The 18,738-nt window shown below is 47.0% G+C and overlaps 1 protein-coding gene across 1 annotated transcript; it reads left to right on the forward strand.

Moving 5' to 3' along the window:
* Positions 1 to 1,651: 1,651 nt before the first annotated feature.
* On the forward strand, positions 1,652 to 18,026 carry gm2a (ganglioside GM2 activator; the record flags this gene model as incomplete). Its single annotated transcript, XM_080550836.1, has 3 exons — positions 1,652 to 1,747; positions 16,737 to 16,919; positions 17,868 to 18,026. 3 exons carry the CDS (start codon positions 1,652 to 1,654, stop codon positions 18,024 to 18,026), a joined length of 438 nt encoding a protein of 145 aa, XP_080406962.1.
* Positions 18,027 to 18,738: the final 712 nt, after the last annotated feature.

Consider the following 18,738-nt stretch of genomic DNA (forward strand, 5'->3'; position numbering starts at 1 on the left):
AGTTAAAGAAGAGACATCAATCTAAATGTGTCAGCTGCTCTGAGATAAGCACTGTAACGACTTGACTGCTTCCATTGTACAGCGTGTGAACATTATGAATATTTTGTGCAGATAAATATTATTATGAAATCAATTATGGTTTGAAAGTGAAGTCTTTTTAACTGAATAACTGTTTAAGAAAGTTTTTTCTTTATCATTTCCCCAAGCTTACTGTCTCAGTCCATCAGTAGTCATTTAAATGATGAACATTGCTATACTTACTGTTGGAGGGCAGCATGGATGCGTCCCTCTGCATAAAAATAAAGAGCGGCACTGACCAATTGGTCTCGCTCCTCTAGTGACATGAGGTACCGCAGGGAGCCCATGAGTAACAGGTCCTCCAATGCCTCATTTACTGCTTCTCTGGCCTCCTCCAGAGATTTAGCAGTGTGGATCTAAGTCATAATATTTGGAAAACAAAAATATTTGATTACATTCTGCTTCAATAGTCATAATTCTGAGTTTTCAACACCTATAAGATTGCAAAACATGAATGTAAATGTACATAAATAGTTTACTTGCCTTCTGAAGCTTTTCTTTCAGAGTGTGGTCCATCACCTCTTCCATACTTACAGGAAGAGGTGATGAACCACAAAGCTGGTTAAAAAGCCGGGTTGATAAGAAGTGTGGGGACACTCCTCCTTGCACGAGGCAAACAGCCATCATTTGGCCCACTGTTTTGTAGACCCCATTTTGAAAAGCTAAAGGGAGAAAATAAATAAGTATTACATAAAATAATATCAGTGTTTCCTGTGGAACAAGAGGTTTGCCGTGGGGGCAATGTGAACACGGGGGGGGGGTCACACTGAATATCATAGTCAAATATTTTCCAAAAGTTAAAAAAGCTGAAATGTTTTCAGATATAATTTAGGTGTGCAGATGATGAGAACTTAGAATGTATGATATAATACACATATTCCAACGCATTTCATTACATGTAATCTTACCAAAACTATCCAGGGCCAAGGTCCGTCTCTCCAAGGGGCCGTCAAAAATGTGGTGGCTCTGAAGTTGTTTCGCCAGAAGGCGACAACTCCCTTCTGGGACCCCCACCATCCACAGCCCCCTCTCCTACTCCACCTCCATCAACAAACACCACATCCAGTTTTGTTTCAGGGTCAAATTTCCTCCTCTTGAAGGCTCGCAACGCACAATCTAATTCTTCCCCACGTGCCGCATTTATCAGGTTTGGGAACGTGGGTGACCTTTCTTTTATTTGGCGTCGGAGCCCTTCAAGAACGAGTGAAACACAGCTGGAAAAAATATATAAGGAACAGTCTTACATGTTGCATCTTACAAGGGAATAATGCAATTAGCAAGATTTGGTGGTAAACTGTTGTACTAATGTTAGATATTGAAGATCAGCTCTTCTGTTTGAATCCAAAGGTGTTTAGTGTATTTAGTTCTTATCAATCATAGTAACTGTTCTTAGCATATTACTCATTAAAGCCACAACATCCCTCTCAATCCTTCTTAATTATCTATGTAAAGCCAATAGTCATTACTCACAGACTGGGAGGTGGTGTTAGACTGTGAGGTGGAGGAGGAGGAGGAGGAGGAGGAGGAGGAGGAGATGGACTGTGAGGAGGAGGAGGAGGACTGGGAGGTGGAGATGGACTGGGAGGAGGAGATGGACTGGCAGGTGGTGATGCCAGCAACTCCTGAAAATTATGAGTTCAAGAGATCTACTGATTTGAGACTCCAGAACGTGTGTATGTGTGCATAACATTTATTATACACAATCATATAGCTGTATACAGATTATGAACACTTAAAGTTCAGGGCATTGCCTTACCTGGACTTGATTGCTCGACAGCCACGAGACATATATGGTGCAGGGACCAGCGATGCCATGGTCCATGATATCCCCTCTGCAGCTGCTGGAGATGGCTGTCGATGTCATTGCCAGCTGCAGAGTGAATATCTCGGATGCCATGGCATCGCTCCCCGCAAAGGCAACGAGATGCTGCAGGAAAATATCGGATTGTTTTTCCTTCACAATGAAAGAAAAGTTAATGATTATTGGATGACTACAAATAAAAATTACCTGGAATGGCTGAGACAGTTGAAATGTCCTTGTTGCCAATCTCCCATCAGGATATAAAATGTTAATGGCAACGCCATCATTGGTTTCCTCGAGGCTTCCCAATACCGCCATTCTGTCATTTATTGCCTTAACATGGTGATGGAAAGGTTAAAATTACATACAATTTCATGAATGACGTTCACTATAAATGACTACATATTTGTAACTAATCATCACAGTATGTACCCTTCTCCGGCGCTGCTCCCCATCCATCATATGCCTCTGTCTTATCTCCTATTGTAATTAAAAAATATCACAGCTTCATTACATTAGTAAAGTTTGTTAGTAACTACAAATGTAAACGTGTACCATAATTCCTGCCAAGTAAATTAATGTTCTTACCCTCGCTCGATCAATTGAGTCCTGCTCTTCTCTCCAACCCTGCAAATTCTATAAATATAAAATGTATTATTTTTCTAAACCACCCGGTGGTATTTACACTTATAGGTTATATGGAGAATATGGTAATTAATGTATTTCATACAAATGTCTAATAATAATAATAACATCAATACATTTTCGATCAGATCTATCTTCATCGACCCTTTACTGACTTTGCCATAACATTTCTCATTTCTTTATTAATACCTAATAACTAGAATTTCACATAGATAAGCACAATTCTTTATCCAGTAACACTACCCCCAAAAAACTATAATATATGGTACAGTGTGGAAACTGATGTAAAACATTTCATAGCATATTTACATTGATCAACTCAACAGCTCTGGCTGAAGGCTGAGGCTCTTCCTGTAAAATGTGGAAGTCAATTGACTAAGGGTTAGGGTTAGGGTTAGTCAACATATCTGTTATAGGAGCACAGTCTAATACTGAGCTCCTGAGATGCTAACCCACGGAATGTCCGGTTGATGCGCCGTGCGTTCTAGTGTAAGTGTTGCTGCTTTCTATACAGGATCCCTAGTCGTTGATTTGCAGTATAGTAAACATTTATTGCTTTAAAATACACCACATACGCTTACTCACTTGTACAGAATTAACAATAATCAAACTCAGCGCCAAAGCGTTCAAAACCTATTTGCCCAACAACAGTACTACCTTACGGTATATACCTGCCTCAGGTAATGTGTACAGTGAATTGCATATACATATCACAGGACCATATCTGGCCCCTACAATATCATTACACCAGTCATTAGACTCCACTTCAATACATGTATAGCAAACAGAGGTCAAATCATGTTTTGTGTAGTTTACCCCTTGAAGGTAAGGACTTACGTTTTGAGCAACATCTGCAAGGACTTCCTGTAAAATGCAGAGGATGACATATTACATTTGTGTGATTTTCTCATAAAATTCTGAGGGGAAATAGTAGTTTTCTACCTATATATACCTATATATATATATATATATATATATATATATATATCTGGGTTTCCGTTAACCGGTAATTGCCGGACTTTGTCCGGTAATTTTTTTTGAAGTCCGACAAATTGAAAAGTCGTCGGACATATTGTCCGGACATATTGTCCGGTGAAAATAATTCCCTTTGAATACAATTCGCTAAAGTTCACATTCTGATTCCTTCTATTTTAAAAAAGACGAATATATAGGCTATGTATTTCTTTTATTATGATATGATTTGACACCGGCATGATGATGACTCCTAATGTGTAGGCCGGCCTATGCGAAACAGCGCACAGGTGCCACATGGGATTGATGCCAGATGGGATTACAGTTTAACCAGTCTATTACCGCTTAAACACAGTAGCCCATTCGGCGGTAACCCATGCCTATCTGGCAACCCTGCCAACCCGTCCACCATAGTAATACGCAAACGTTGCAGTTTAAACATTTAAACCTTCCTACTTTTCAGTTAATCTGGCTGTTGATGTCATTTTGTCATAAAAAAAAAATAGGCCATCACTGATTCATTATCACTCATTCCGTCCCCTCAGCGCTTGAAGAATATGCTAAACCGGCCATCCAGACCATCATTGGTCATTTTGGCCAAGAAATGACCAGCGATGATGACTCAGCACCAGCCACAGCCCCGGTCATCGATGCCACAAACGTGCAACGAGATGCCATCGGTGTCATGACAGCGCTTCGTGGTTATGGGGGCTTGCGTTTCTCAACAGCCTGCGAAGTCCTCATCCGAGACTTCAGCGAAATTTACCCAGAGTGGGCCACACTGGCCAAGATAGCCTGCTTGATTCCCGTCTCCAGTGCCTGCAGAGAGAGGATTCTCTCTGCAGAACCGAATTAAAACTGCGGACCGAAGTCGCCTTGGGGAGGGCAAGGTCACACGGCTAATGCGCATTGCAAGTTGCGGAGAGACACTTTGCAGCTTTGATTTCAAGTCCGCAGCTGCACGCTTCAATGCTGCCAAAAAGCGACGTTGGCCTAATAAGTAGCTGAATTATATGAGCAGCCATTGTTATTTTCAGAGTTTTTACTCTAGGCTATTTTATTTAAGGCTATCCCCTATCTATCTGAGAAAAGGCATAGGCGATAGGCCTAGGCTGTAACATCGAACGGAAATTAGCCTATACACTCGCATTGCAAGTTAATTTAAAGCCTATTTATTTTCAAAGAGTTTTATTCTATTTTATTTTATCTGATAAAAGGCATATGAACGGAAATTAGGCTAGCCGTGTCACGCCAGAAGCCTACATGCTTGCACTGTTACTGTTCAATAAAATGTTGTACATCTAGACATTGTGGTATTTCTTTATATACGTATCCCAGACTGCCTATCAATTGTTTCTCAATAAACAGTTATGTTCTTCCCATTGTCATACTCTCGAGCTAAACGAAATGCCTTCCCAACCAGCGAGACTTATAGAAATGACGTTGTTTTATTGATTTAAAAAAAAGGGTAAAACTGGAAAGAGAAAATAGAAAACTCACATTAATCCCAAACAATTTAACAAACTTCAGTTAACGTAATGTGGAGTCCGTTCATTGATCGATGCTGTCTGTTCAGTTCCCAGTGAGGCGCCCGTTCAGCGCTGGACCCGTTCAGCGCTGGATTTGACGCATGGCATAGCGCGCATGCGTCAAATCATGTTATATTATTATATATTATATAGCTCGCATCTAATCGTATCGGATGAGAAATAGACATTAAATGGCATATAGGCCGCTACACAACAGTAATCACCGCGACAAACAGCTATATTAGATTTGGAGGGGAAAAAAATATGATTTTGATTTTTTTTTTATTTATTATATTTTAATATGATGACCGGAATATATCACGTTTGTCCGGTAAATCGAATTCTTCCCGGACACGATGTCCGACGGCAAATTTTTCTAACGGAAACCCTGATATATATACCTATATATGTTATGACACGGGGGCGAGGGAGCTCAAGGACACGACACCGGAGGCAGAATACAGTGTTAGCCCCGTAGGGTATTTATTTACAGTGCAGGTGGGTGGAAACACAGATGATGAGTCCGGAGGTTTCAGCCTGGCGGGCTGGGGGTTTCAACCTGGCGGGATGGCGGTAGTGGTTGGCATGGGCTGTGGAGGAACAGGAAAGCAGGGTAAGTCTCCACGGTAGGCCAGTACATACGATATCAACGAATCACAAGAATAGGCACAAGAGCAAAGTTCATAACTAATCACAGAGGATACTTGCCAGGTCATTCTTAGGGAAGAACTGACGATGAATGAAGGGAGTCCAGGGTAGATGTAGCCAGAGGGTTAATTGGGAGTGGAGACAGGTGTGTTGGTTTGACTGTGGCTGGATAACCCTCCAATCACCGGGAACGAGCTTCACCTGCGGCGGAGAGCACGCTGTGCTCGAGTTGTGGGGGCGGGGGAGGGCGTGTGTGACGGCCCAGCCGTAACAGGACCCCCCCCCCGAGGGGGAGCCTCCTGGCGACCGGCCCGGAGCCTCCGGGTGGGCCCGATAGAAGTCCCTGAGGAGGACTGGGGACATGATCTGGGACCGGGGAATCCAGCTCCGTTCCTCTGGGCCATATCCTTCCCAGTCCACCAGGTACTGGAAACCCCGGCCACAGCGACGAGCCCTGAGGAGCCTCCTTACCGCCCACTGGGGGTGGCCATCCACCAACTGAGGAGGGGGCGGTGCAGGGGCTGGTGGCATCAGGTCGCTGGCGACATGGGGCTTAACCCGGGAGACGTGGAACACCGGGTGGATCCGACGGAGGGAGTGGGGGAGGACCAGCCGGATGGCAGCGGGGTTGATGACCCGGTCGATGACGTAGGGGCCGATGTACCTCGACGCCAACTTCCGGGAGGGGACATTGAGGGGGAGATCCGCCGTGGAGAGCCAGACCCTCTGGCCCACCTGGTACACCGGAGCTGGAGTGCGACGACGGTTGGCGCTTCGGGTAGTTCGGGCGGTGGCCCGAAGCAAGGCCGAGCGTACGGAGGTCCAGACCCGACGACAGCGAAGGAGGTGTGCCTGGACTGATGGTACCGACGCTTCGCCCTCCTGGGTAGAAAGCAGGGGTGGCTGGTACCCCAAGGAGCACTCGAAGGGGGACCGGCCGGTGGCTTCATTCACCATGGCGTTCAGGGAGTACTCCACCCAGGGTAGGTCCTTGCTCCAGGAGGATGGATGGAGGGAGGACATGCAGCGGAGTGCCGACTCCAGGCTCTGGTTGGCTCTCTCCGCCTGCCCATTGGTCTGGGGATGGTAGCCGGAGGAGAGGCTGGTCGTGGCCCCAATCCCAGAACAGAAGGCCTGCCACACCTTGGATGTGAACTGGGGGCCACGGTCGGAAACCACATCCTGGGGAAGCCCGTAAAGCCGGAAGACGTGGGTGGTGAGTAGCTCCGCCGTCTCCGCCGAGGTCGGTAGCTTTGCCAGAGCTACCAACCGCACGGACTTGGAGAAGCGGTCCACGATGGTGAGGATGACCGTGTTGCCTAGGGACGGGGGAAGGCCGGTCACGAAGTCCATGGCGAGGTGGGACCACGGTCGACCGGGCACGGGTAGAGGCCGCAGCAGTCCTGAAGGCGGCCGGTGGGATGCCTTGCTGCGAGCGCAGGTAGGGCAGGCCGAGACGAACTCCCTGATGTTCGCGGCCATGGTGGACCACCAGAACCGCCGGCGCAGGAAGGACAGTGTGCGTAGGGCCCCAGGATGGCAGGCGAAGCGGCTGGCGTGGCCCCACTGCATCACCTTGGTCCTGACGGCGTCCGGGACGAAGAGACGGCCGGGGGACCCCGGTCGGGGATCTGGCTGGGTGCGCTGTGCAGCTCTGACCACCGCCTCGATCTCCAGGGTGACCACTCCAACGACCCGGGAGGATGGAACGATGGTGTCAGGAGTGGTGGGTTCCTCCTCTGCGGCATGGAGCCGAGAAAGGGAGTCAGCCTTGGCGTTCAGGGAGCCCGGACGGAACGTGAGGTGGAAGTTAAACCGCCCGAGGAACAGGGCCCAGCGTGCCTGACGGGAGTTCAACCGCCTGGCCGACTTGATGTAGGTTAGGTTCTTGTGGTCCGACCAGACGGTGAAGGGGGTCCGACCAGACGGTGAAGGGGTGCTCTGCGCCCTCCAGCCAGTGCCGCCACTCGTGGAACGCCTCCACCACCGCCAGCAGCTCGCGGTTCCCGATGTCGTAGTTGGCCTCGGCGGAGGTATAACGGCGGGAGTAGAAGGCGCAGGGGTGCACGGTCTGGTCCTCCGATCGTTGAGAGAGCACGCCACCGACGCCCGTGTCTGAGGCGTCCACTTCCACAATGAAGGGCCTAGAGGGGTCTGGGTTGATTAGGACCGGCGCCGAGGTGAAGAGCCTCTTCAGGTCACTGAAGGCAGCGCTGGCTGCTGGTGTCCACGTGAACTGGCGCAGGGGGGAGGTGAGGGCAGTGAGGGGGGCGGCTACCCGGCTGAAGTCCCGGATGAATCGCCGGTAGAAGTTGGCAAAGCCGAGGAACGACTGCAGCTGTTTCCGGGTGGTAGGTTGGCCCCACTCGACGACGGCCCGAGTCTTCTTGGGGTCAGGGCGAGTCAACCCACCCTCCACGATGAGCCCCAGGAATTCCACAGAGTGAGTGTGGAACGAGCACTTCTCAGCCTTAATAAAAAGGCGATTCTCCAGTAGGCGCTGGAGGACTAGGCGGACATGTTGGACATGCTCCTCAGGGTTCCTGGAGAATACTAGGATGTCATCCAGGTAGAGGACGACAAAGATGTCCAGCATGTCCCTGAGGACGTCGTTCATGAGGGCCTGAAAGACGGAGGGGGCGTTAGTGAGACCAAAGGGCATGACAAGGTACTCATAGTGGCCACGGGGGGTCTTGAACGCCGTCTTCCACTCGTCACCCTCACGAATCCGGACCAGATGGTAGGCGTTCCGGAGGTCCAGCTTAGTGAAGATGGTGGCCCCAAGGAGGGGCTCAAAGTTGGAGCTCATGAGGGGGAGAGGATAGGTGTTCCGGACGGTGATGGCATTGAGCTCACGGTAGTCAATGCATGGCCTGAGGGTTCCATCCTTCTTCTTCACGAAGAAAAACCCCGCTGCCACCGGGGAGTGTGATGGACGGATGAGCCCCTCAGCCAGACAGTCGGAGATGTAGGTGTCCATGGCGGCCTTCTCCGGGGGGGCAAGGTTGTAGAGGCGACTGACCGGAAGTTTGTTGCCAGGGCGGAGCTCGACGGCACAGTCGTAGGGCCGGTGAGGCGGCAGGGTGCGAGCACGCTCCTTGCTGAAGGCCTCTCCGAGGTCGTGGTAGACCTCTGGGATGGAGGAGAGGTCAGGGGGAGCCGGAGGCGGTCGCAGAGGCGATGTGGGGGTATGGGCGGCACGGAGGCACCGGGCGTAGCATGCGGTACTCCAGCTCAGGATACGTCCCTCACCATAGCTGACATGGGGAATGTGGAGCTCGAGCCACGGTCGTCCCAGGATGAGCGGGGACTGGGGGGTCTTGAGGATGTAAAACCGGATCTCCTCCACATGGTTCCCAGAGACGGTCAAGGAGAGGGGTGTAGAGCGGTGGGTGAGAGGCCCCAGGCTGTGTCCGTCTAGGGCTGAGACGGAGAGGGGGGTCTCGAGGGCAACGAGGGGAACGGCAGCTGAGCGGGCCAGCTGGGCGTCCATAAAGTTCTCGTCTGCTCCCGAGTCAATAATGGCCTCGACCGTGAGGTTCTGCCCCTGCCAGGAGAGGGTGACAGAGAACCTGGCTGGGCTGGTGGTAGGTGGGGATTGAGAGACACGGCTCACCCGGATTCCCCCTTCGGGTGAGCCTGCCCTTTTGATAGGGACGGGCAGGTGTCACGGAGGTGTCCCTTCTCTCCACAGTAGAGGCACAGGCCCTGGGCCCTTCTCCTCTCCTTCTCCGCCGTGGTGAGGCGGGCTCGACCAAGCTGCATCGGCTCCTCGCCAGTGCATGGGGTGTAGGTCGACTCCCGTGCGGAGGAGGGGTTGGCTGTGACGATAGGGTCCTGGGGGCGTGGCGAGCTGGTCTGGTAGCGCCCTCTCTCTCTCCGACGCTCCCGGGAGCGCTCGTCAACGTCGATGGCTAGGGCCACTAGTTCGTCCAGGGCGGCGGGTCTGTCCCGGACGAGCTCGTCCTTGATGGCCTCACTCAGCCCCTGGCGGAAAGCAGATCGCAGTGCCCTGTCATTCCATCCGCTTCCGGCTGCCAGGGTGCGAAACTCGGTAGAGTAGGCCGCCGCGGTCCGGTTCCCCTGGTGGAGTGACATCAGTCGCGCCCCGACCTCCTGTCCTGCAGTGGGGTGGTCGAAAACCCTCTTGAACTCCGTGAGGAAGGTAGCGTAGTCACCGAACAGGTCAGGGCGGGCGCAGAGGGTGGCCTGGACCCAATTCAGGGCGTCGCCGGTGGTGAGGTTGGTGATGAACGCCACCCGGGCTGCCGGCGACCAGAACTGGCTGGGCTGATGCGAGAACACCAACTCGCACTGGAGGATGAAGCCTCGGAACTGGGCGAAGGCTCCGTCGAAGGGGCGGGGGCTGGCTAGGTGGGGCTCCCGTGGCTGTCCAGTAGGTGGTGCCGGTAGCTGGGCAGGGTCAGGGAGAGCAGGGGGGGGGGCAAAGGCTGCGAGCGCGGCCACCTGTGCTGTAAGCGCTTGGGTCGTAGAGATGAGGTGCTGCATCTGGGTGGCGCGGTGCTCCTGGTTAGCCTCCTGGGTTGTCATGCGAGTGTTCAGGGCCTGGCACGCTGTAGCGGCCGCCTGGAGGAGGTGAGTGTGTTCAGCGAGGATCTGGATAGCCGTCGGACCGGATCCAGGGGTGGGAGGTGGTGCCCGGTCCTTCGTGTCGTCTGAGCCCAATTGCATGGTCAGTTCTTCTGTTATGACACGGGGGCGAGGGAGCTCAAGGACACGACACCGGAGGCAGAATACAGTGTTAGCCCCGTAGGGTATTTATTTACAGTGCAGGTGGGTGGAAACACAGATGATGAGTCCGGAGGTTTCAGCCTGGCGGGCTGGGGGTTTCAACCTGGCGGGATGGCGGTAGTGGTTGGCATGGGCTGTGGAGGAACAGGAAAGCAGGGTAAGTCTCCACGGTAGGCCAGTACATACGATATCAACGAATCACAAGAATAGGCACAAGAACAAAGTTCATAACTAATCACAGAGGATACTTGCCAGGTCATTCTTAGGGAAGAACTGACGATGAATGAAGGGAGTCCAGGGTAGATGTAGCCAGAGGGTTAATTGGGAGTGGAGACAGGTGTGTTGGTTTGACTGTGGCTGGATAACCCTCCAATCACCGGGAACGAGCTTCACCTGCGGCGGAGAGCACGCTGTGCTCGAGTTGTGGGGGCGGGGGAGGGCGTGTGTGACGGCCCAGCCGTAACATATATATATATATTATTAAAAAAAAGAATCAGAGTGGGACAGTACCCACTCTTATTTTTATTGATAGACAGTATAAATTATGACAGGAAGGATGGGTGAGAGAGAGAGAAGGGATGACATGCAGGACATGTCCACGGCCGGAATCGAACTGGGAACCCTGCGGTTACATGGTCAACCCCTTCTACCTGATATATTAACAAAGTACTGAACTTGGGTTTGTCAAATAGGTTTGTTGAAGGCAGAATTGTAGGTTATAGGGAGAGGGAGTGCTTATTTGACATAAAATGTCACAAAATAAGATTGCGACAGTGCCAGAATTGAGACAGCAATCTTTTAACAATTAATTGTGCAGTCCTACATCTGTCATTACATTTAAATGCTTACATTTCATTTGCAACTTAACATTGAAATATTTAAGCTACATTTTGACTTACAGTTGGGGCCACTGGATGAGTGATGACTGACGCTGACTGCAAAAAAGGAAAACATTTTAGCTTAAGCTCTTCCAGTTAAACACTAGTTGGAAGACACAGGATTGGTATGTGAAGAAGACTCCTCAATGTCTGTTTGTGATATTTATTTAGACAAAGATGTCAACACCCTGTGGGTGAGAATACAACATATGAGTGAATACAATTACCATAACAAGACACACATAACAAGATATAAACAAACACATCATACACAACGGACATGAGACAATACTGTTAGCATTCACAGAGAGTACTATTAACACATAACCCAGTACTCCATCGCCCCCTAGCGGTCGGGAGTACACTCCACCCTGCAGTATGGATAATTATGATTGTTAATTGATATACTTACATTTGGTCTAATATAAAATGCCGAACGCCCCAACGTCCACACAGGCTCTTAGAGCGGAGGGGAACATGCAGGGTGCGAAATAAGGGGGAGCTCGGGGAGCTATAGCTCCCCTAGTGGTGACATGAGCTCCCCTGGAAACATGGTTTGTGAAATTTTGGGGGAGCTCTAAAATATTCCAAATTGCGATGGATTTATTCCAAGTTGTGACGGATTTTACCTGGTGTAATATGATTTGTAGAGGCATACAATCTATTTTGATGTTGGTATTAGGTATATAAATGATATATAATAGCCTATATAGCCTACATATAGGCCTTTATTGGCTACAACTATGCGAAGGTAACAGAGCGGGGTGCACTGACGCTGAACCCCTCATAGTGATAAGTAGGTGGACATGGTGCGTGCTGCTGAAATAGCCGACATGCGGTGTGTGGTTTGAAAAAAGTAACGCCAGCTCAGTAAATCATTCAAACTTAATGTTTACTTATAGGCTATGTGACTGCACCACACATGTGAACAGTAACAAAGCAAATGCAGTTTAATTTTATGAAAAACATTGACAACTAAATCGGCGCAAAAAAAAAAAAAAGCTGAATCCGCTTAGCCTATATGCTCCTGAAACGACAGAGCAAACACGCTACATTACCAGGGATAATAATTACAATGAGCCATTCATTAAAAATAGAAGAAAAAAAATATTAGGCTATTAAATCTCACTTAATGAGAAAACTGGCATCTCCCATCGGTCACTATTTGTTGGCTATCTGGTGATATGGACGTCTTTGAGTGTCTAGAAAAGCGCTATAAGTCTAATGTATTATTATTATTTATTATTATTATGGACGTCACTTTAATCCGGCAGTTCTCAAGGTTTTTATGCACCAATCGATTCCTCTAGTCAGTGCGTCTTTATCACATTCATTGACGAAAAGGACGACTCGGTGGAAGGGAACATTCATTGTGAGCACGGAAAATGTGAGTCTCACAACGGCTTTGCATTGATGAAACCAGGTAGGATGAACGCATAGTTCACTGTCCATTCCTAAATGCCCTGTTTCCACCGTCAACTTTCCTCTTTAGACCTTTGGAGAGTGACATGATGTTTCTCTTGCTAGCAGGTTAAATGTTTAGCTAACTTCACCCGGCACGCAAACAACCAATCCAATAATAATGTGACCTTGTAAGTCTGGGAGGAGGGGGTAATAATTATCACAATAAAACAATGTTAAATAATTATTCGAATAAGTTAGGCTGCGCTACATCGTCAGTCCACACATTTATTATTAAAAAATATGGAAAAGGGTGAAACTACGTTTCAACGTTGTTGAGAATCACAACACAAACTTGCTAGTCAAGCCAAAATACTGCAACGTAATGGATTGGACTGCTACAACACTACTTTACATTGTTAGCAGGCTCATAAAACAAGCCGTGTTAGTTGACTAGCGATGTGTCATTGATTTTCGACAACGCGGAAATGTATTCACATTTTTCGAAAGAAAAGTCAAAGCATTAGAACGTAGAACGGAAAATCGCACGCATGCTTTGCGCACGGAAAGCTACCGGCCCCGATTTGGCCTGAATTTTCTTTTCCGTCAGGAGATTTTTTTTTTTTTTGCTTTAATCCCTGGGCTCCCCCGCACACCGTGATTTAATTCGCACACTGGGAACATGGAAGTCAAGGTTAAAGGAATTATCCTTCTCCTCCTGTCCACCTTGCAGATGTGGAATTCCACATTCCCTAGTTCTGGGAATTCCTCCTTTATCCTTGTTATAAATTGTGCCTCTGACCATGACAGAGGCAATATTATTCTTCGAACTGCAGTCATGGCTACATAGAAAGACAACAAGAAACACAATAGTTAAGTTAGTTATGGTATAATACTAACTAAAATGCAACACGCACGCACGCGCACGCACACACACGCGCACTCACTCACACACACACACACACACACACACACACACACACACACACACACACACACACACACACACACACACACACACACACACACACAGTAAGTGACAACAGATTATGATTTGTTCGTTTATTTAATCATTTATTTTGGCTCCGTCAACAAAAAATAGTTCCGGACTGTTGACTAGTGTGGTGTATTACCTTGTTGGTTATGAATCAAAGAATCAATTCTGAGTTTAAGACGATTTAATTAAAGTATAAAATACAAGATATGAGAGCTGGATTCTGGTCTGCTGGTCGGCTGGGGTGGGGTGAAAAAGAGGAAGATCTGCCCCTGTCCTGTCCTTTTTGTGTCCTTTTCTTATGCAAATATCTACCAGTGATCCTATCACAGTCACTACAGATGCTTGGGGTGTGAAAAGGGGGGGAGAGGCCAGGAGCTTTGGCAAAGGGGGTCATAAATACCTTGCCCTAGCCCCACAGTCAGGAGACATTCCTTCATAACAAACATATAGGCCCATTATTAAGTACAAATATACTACATATTTACGGTGGCCGACGAGGGAAAACGCGCGGCAAAGACCAAAACAAATACATTAACAGCAAACGCGCTGCAAATACAGAAACGCGCTGCAAATACAGAAACGATACAAAGTCAAAAACACATACAACCCCCGACAACACATGCAACAAGAAAACGCTACAATACGGTGGCCGACAAGGGCAAACGCGCTGCAAAAGCGCGTTTCTGTATTTGCAGCGCGTTTGCTGTTAATGTATTTGTTTTGGTCTTTGCAGTGCGTTTGCCCTTGTCGGCCACCGGTGGCCGACAAGGGCAAACGCTGCAAATAGAGAAACGCACTGCATATAGCTCACAACACAACGGAACTGTTCTCACAACGGAAGTGTTCTGGGGGGGAACGATAAGTGGAACGGACCGGAGACGTGTTTTTGAAGTTCCGAAAAGCAGTTCTGAAGAGGTTGTGGAGTGTAGAGGCGACATAAAAGGTACATATTATATTTCTTATTTATGTCTGCAGATCATAAATCAAATCAAATCAAATTTTATTTGTATAGCGCATTTCTTACAAGATGCAACTCAATGCGCTTCACACAATGAAAATGTTCAGTCAATCAGTCAATCAATCAATCAATACTGACAGAGCCGCGAGCAGGCAAAAGTAAAAAACCTGTATACTATGTAGCCAGGAAAAAATTCCCTTGCAGCCCTCTACCAATAGAGCGACTACTAGCCAGTTTGCTTACCAGTACCCAGCGGTCCCCCAGGGGAGGCCAGGACCACCGGCACAAAGCAAGCAAGCAAGGGCAAAAACCTGTACACCATGTATCCAGGAAAAATTCCTTGCATATTATCGGCGTACACACTGTCCATAAATTTTGTGTTGTATTTGCATCGTTCTGCATCCAGTATGGTCACAGGTCCTGCCAAAAGAGAAACTTAAGCACAGTTATGATGCAACAACACAATAGAGACAATAAAGATGACAGCAATACAACCTGATGGTGGTCCTGGTACACTCTTGTACCGGTTCCAGTACTGCTCTAGGTGCTATTTGGAGCTGACAGTGCCTCATCAGCACCCGGGTCCATTTTCCTGTCAATACAAATCTCAAAAACACGAGTATGGTGTAATGGCCTAGTGATCCTAGTTCTATAATGTCCAATGTTTCCCTTAGTATCAAAAGGCGACATTGAATAAGTAGGTTTTGAGGTCACGCTTAAAAATGTCCTGAGTTTTAGACAACCTCAGGCCCTCAGGTAGGGTGTTCCACAGTCTAGGAGCATATATGCTAAAAGCTGATCCTCCAAATCTCTTTGTCCTAGCCTCTGGCACTATTAAAAGTTCCGTGCCACTAGACCGTAGGGGTCTAGCTGGTGTGTATCTTATGAGCATGTCCACCATGTAATTGGGTGCATCACAGTGAAGTGATTTATAAACTAGTAAAAGGATCTTAAAGTCTATTCTATGACTGACAGGGAGCCAGTGTAGTGATCTCAAGACAGGTGTGATGTGCGCTCTCCGTTTGGTCCTAGTAAGGACACGAGCAGCAGCATTTTGAACCATTTGTAGTCTATTTATCATTTTTTTGGGGAGACCTGTCAGGAGAGCATTACAGTAATCTAGCCTACTAGTAACAAACGCATGCATTAATTTTTCAGTGTCTGCCTGGGAGAGAAATGATTGTACCTTAGTGATGTTTCTTAGATGGTAGAAGGATGTTTTAATAGTGTTATTTATATGAGTTTCAAAATTTAGATCTGGGTCAATTATGACACCAAGATTCCTGGCCTGACACTTAGTGTTAAGAGCTAGTGTTTTCAAGTGTGCAGATAATTTCTCTCTCCCAGTTTTCTCGCCAATGATCAATACCTCTGTTAACATGTGCTGTATTTCAAACCGAAGGGCTCATTCATTCATTCATTCATTGGGCCTCCGGTTAGCAGATACCTCTAAAACCTAGGGAACTGAAAGTCTACCATAGCTGTCTCTAGTTTGGGTTATTCCTTTGTGCCAGTGAGTGTATTATTGTCGGTCATGGGTGTTATGTGTGGTTAAACAGGCTGCAACGTGTCTGTGGGGGATGCTTGCTGCTTATCTCATGAGCTTCATGTGAGCAGCTCACCACAGACACAACTTGCAACACTCATGGCTACATTATTTAAAATACAAGCCAGATATGAGTCCTAGATTCAAAGCTCATCCTTAAAATGAAGAAATCCCCAAGACAGGATGACAATTGCTTGCAATGGCAATGTTCTGTAATATTGTAGTTATTAAACATGGAGGCTACAGTTGGCTATACAACAAATATCTCTAAGACTATGAGGTCTTGTCATCCTGAGAATGACTCAGTCTTTGTTTTTCAGTTGACCATCCCCCTAAAACTAACATTCCACTGCTCCTGTAAACAACTTGAGAGCAAGGTTCAAGAGAAAGCTTGGTTTACTGTGTATCTGTATTGTTTTTTGACCAAACATGTGGACATGTTTACTGTATATCTGTAAGACATTGTTTTATTGACCAAACTCGTGGATATGTTTTTCCAACAAGTTTACTGGCCCTTTTCTCCCCCTGTAGGTGAATGTAACCTTGGAGAAAGAAGTAGCTGGCTTCTGGGTCAAAGTGCCATGTCTGGAGGAGATAGGGAGCTGCCACTACCCTGATGCTTGTGACCTACTCAACCAGTTGATACCACCTGGCCAAGACTGCCCTGAACCACTACATACTTATGGCATCCCCTGTCACTGCCCCTTCAAAGCAGTAAGTCTACATTCAAGTCTAAATTCATCTGTAGGCTACTGAAATGACTGGTATATGATGTACTGTAGGAAATGTCTTATTGTGCTACTTCCCTATTTGACATCCTGCTTGGTGCAATGGAGTGAATATCCTCTGAGAGCACTGAATTGCTGACCTTCTTGGGTTGTGGAGCAAGAGGTTGTGGTAACACTTTACATTAAAGAGTTCACTCTAAAATCTGATTCCTGTGACTAAGCTCATAACAAAAAAACACGTCTATGTGACTATGTCCGTATGTGAGCTTGCAGCAGACACATTTACCAAGGCAATGGGGGCCACAAATTGGACCCCACCTGCTTGGATTATTGGAAAATGTGTCTACTGCAAGTTGCTGGGATTTGGACATAAACAAGTGTCTTGCTATATTGACTGGAGTGAAGGTATGTGGTTAATCACATGAATGTGTTTTGAGGGTGAATTATCCACAGCTTTATTTTGCTCCTGTGTAGCTACAATCTAATTATTCTAGTAACACTGCATTGACATATTACATTTTTAAAAATGCATCGTTATTACATAATGGAGTACGTAATGGAGTCAGATCAGTACAAATTCAGAAATCTAGAACCGTTTGCAGTAATTTAGCACCTATAGTACATTGTTATTACAAAGGTGTAAGATCAAGTTTATGTGAAGTATTACCAATGACACTGACAACACCATGCTGCATCTGTGTACCACACAGCACTTCACTTCATGCTGTACTCCTGTCTATTGGTTTCAAGCGGGAGAGGCTGGTGGAGGTAGAAATCGGAGGATGGGCTCATTGTAATGCACGGAAATGGAATGACACGTGCTTGATACCATTCCTCATTCCATTCCATGCATTACAATGAGCCCGTCCTCCGATTTCTACCTCCACCAGCCTCCACTGGTTTCAGGTGACCTCTATGTCTCCTCTTTCCTAAGGGGGTCTATTCACTGCCAGAGTCCGACTTCTACTTGCCTGATATTGAACTCCCCTTCTGGCTCACCAATGGCAACTACAGGGTACAGGGAGTGCTGGGAAGTATGGACAAAGAACTAGGCTGCCTCAAAATTGCATTCTCTGTTCACTCCGATGCCTAGAATATGTCCTGTATTCACACTGAGCCGTACTCAAGGGATCTCAAGGGAGAACTCTGTCATTTTGCATGGATACTCATTAACACGGTACAACCAGTCCAGTTGTTTTTCAAATGTTTTAATAGACGTAGGATTTTATGATCTGATATTTTTTAAACAGACAGGACTTGTAAATGGGTGAACAGCCTTTTGACGTTTCTGTTGGAGAGACATTTCTCTTGGAAACCTGTTGACGACATGACAAATCAAGTTTCTTCTTTGTTATTGTGCCATGTTTATTTTAGATTGTTTGCTCGAGTACATGATCATGGGTAGGTTTTAGTTATGTGGTATGTTATAGTGCTGCTTTGATTTGCTTTGCTTTCTCATATTTGATTTTCTGATGGATGACATGGTGTGGTATTCTTCCAGTTGATCGTGTATTTCATGAAGGTGATTTTATTCTTTTGTCATATTACTGTAAAAGTGCCTAAATAGACCTGCTGTCTGTAATGGAATGGATTGGTGGTGAACTTACTGAATGTGTGCTAAATAGCCCATTCTTTATTTATTACCATACAAACAATGTAGTGGATTAATTCAAACCTAATTCGAACATTGTATATGCACAGTATTTCCTGTCTTTAAGATGAACAACAAACATTAACAAAATGAAAAACATAAAACAATATATATATATACAGTATATTGCTTGGTTGATCAAATGTTTGGTTAA

Source organism: Nansenia antarctica, assembly GCF_963989245.1.
Source record: "Nansenia antarctica genome assembly, contig: SCAFFOLD_219, whole genome shotgun sequence".
In the NCBI taxonomy this organism is placed as follows: domain Eukaryota; kingdom Metazoa; phylum Chordata; class Actinopteri; order Argentiniformes; family Microstomatidae; genus Nansenia; species Nansenia antarctica.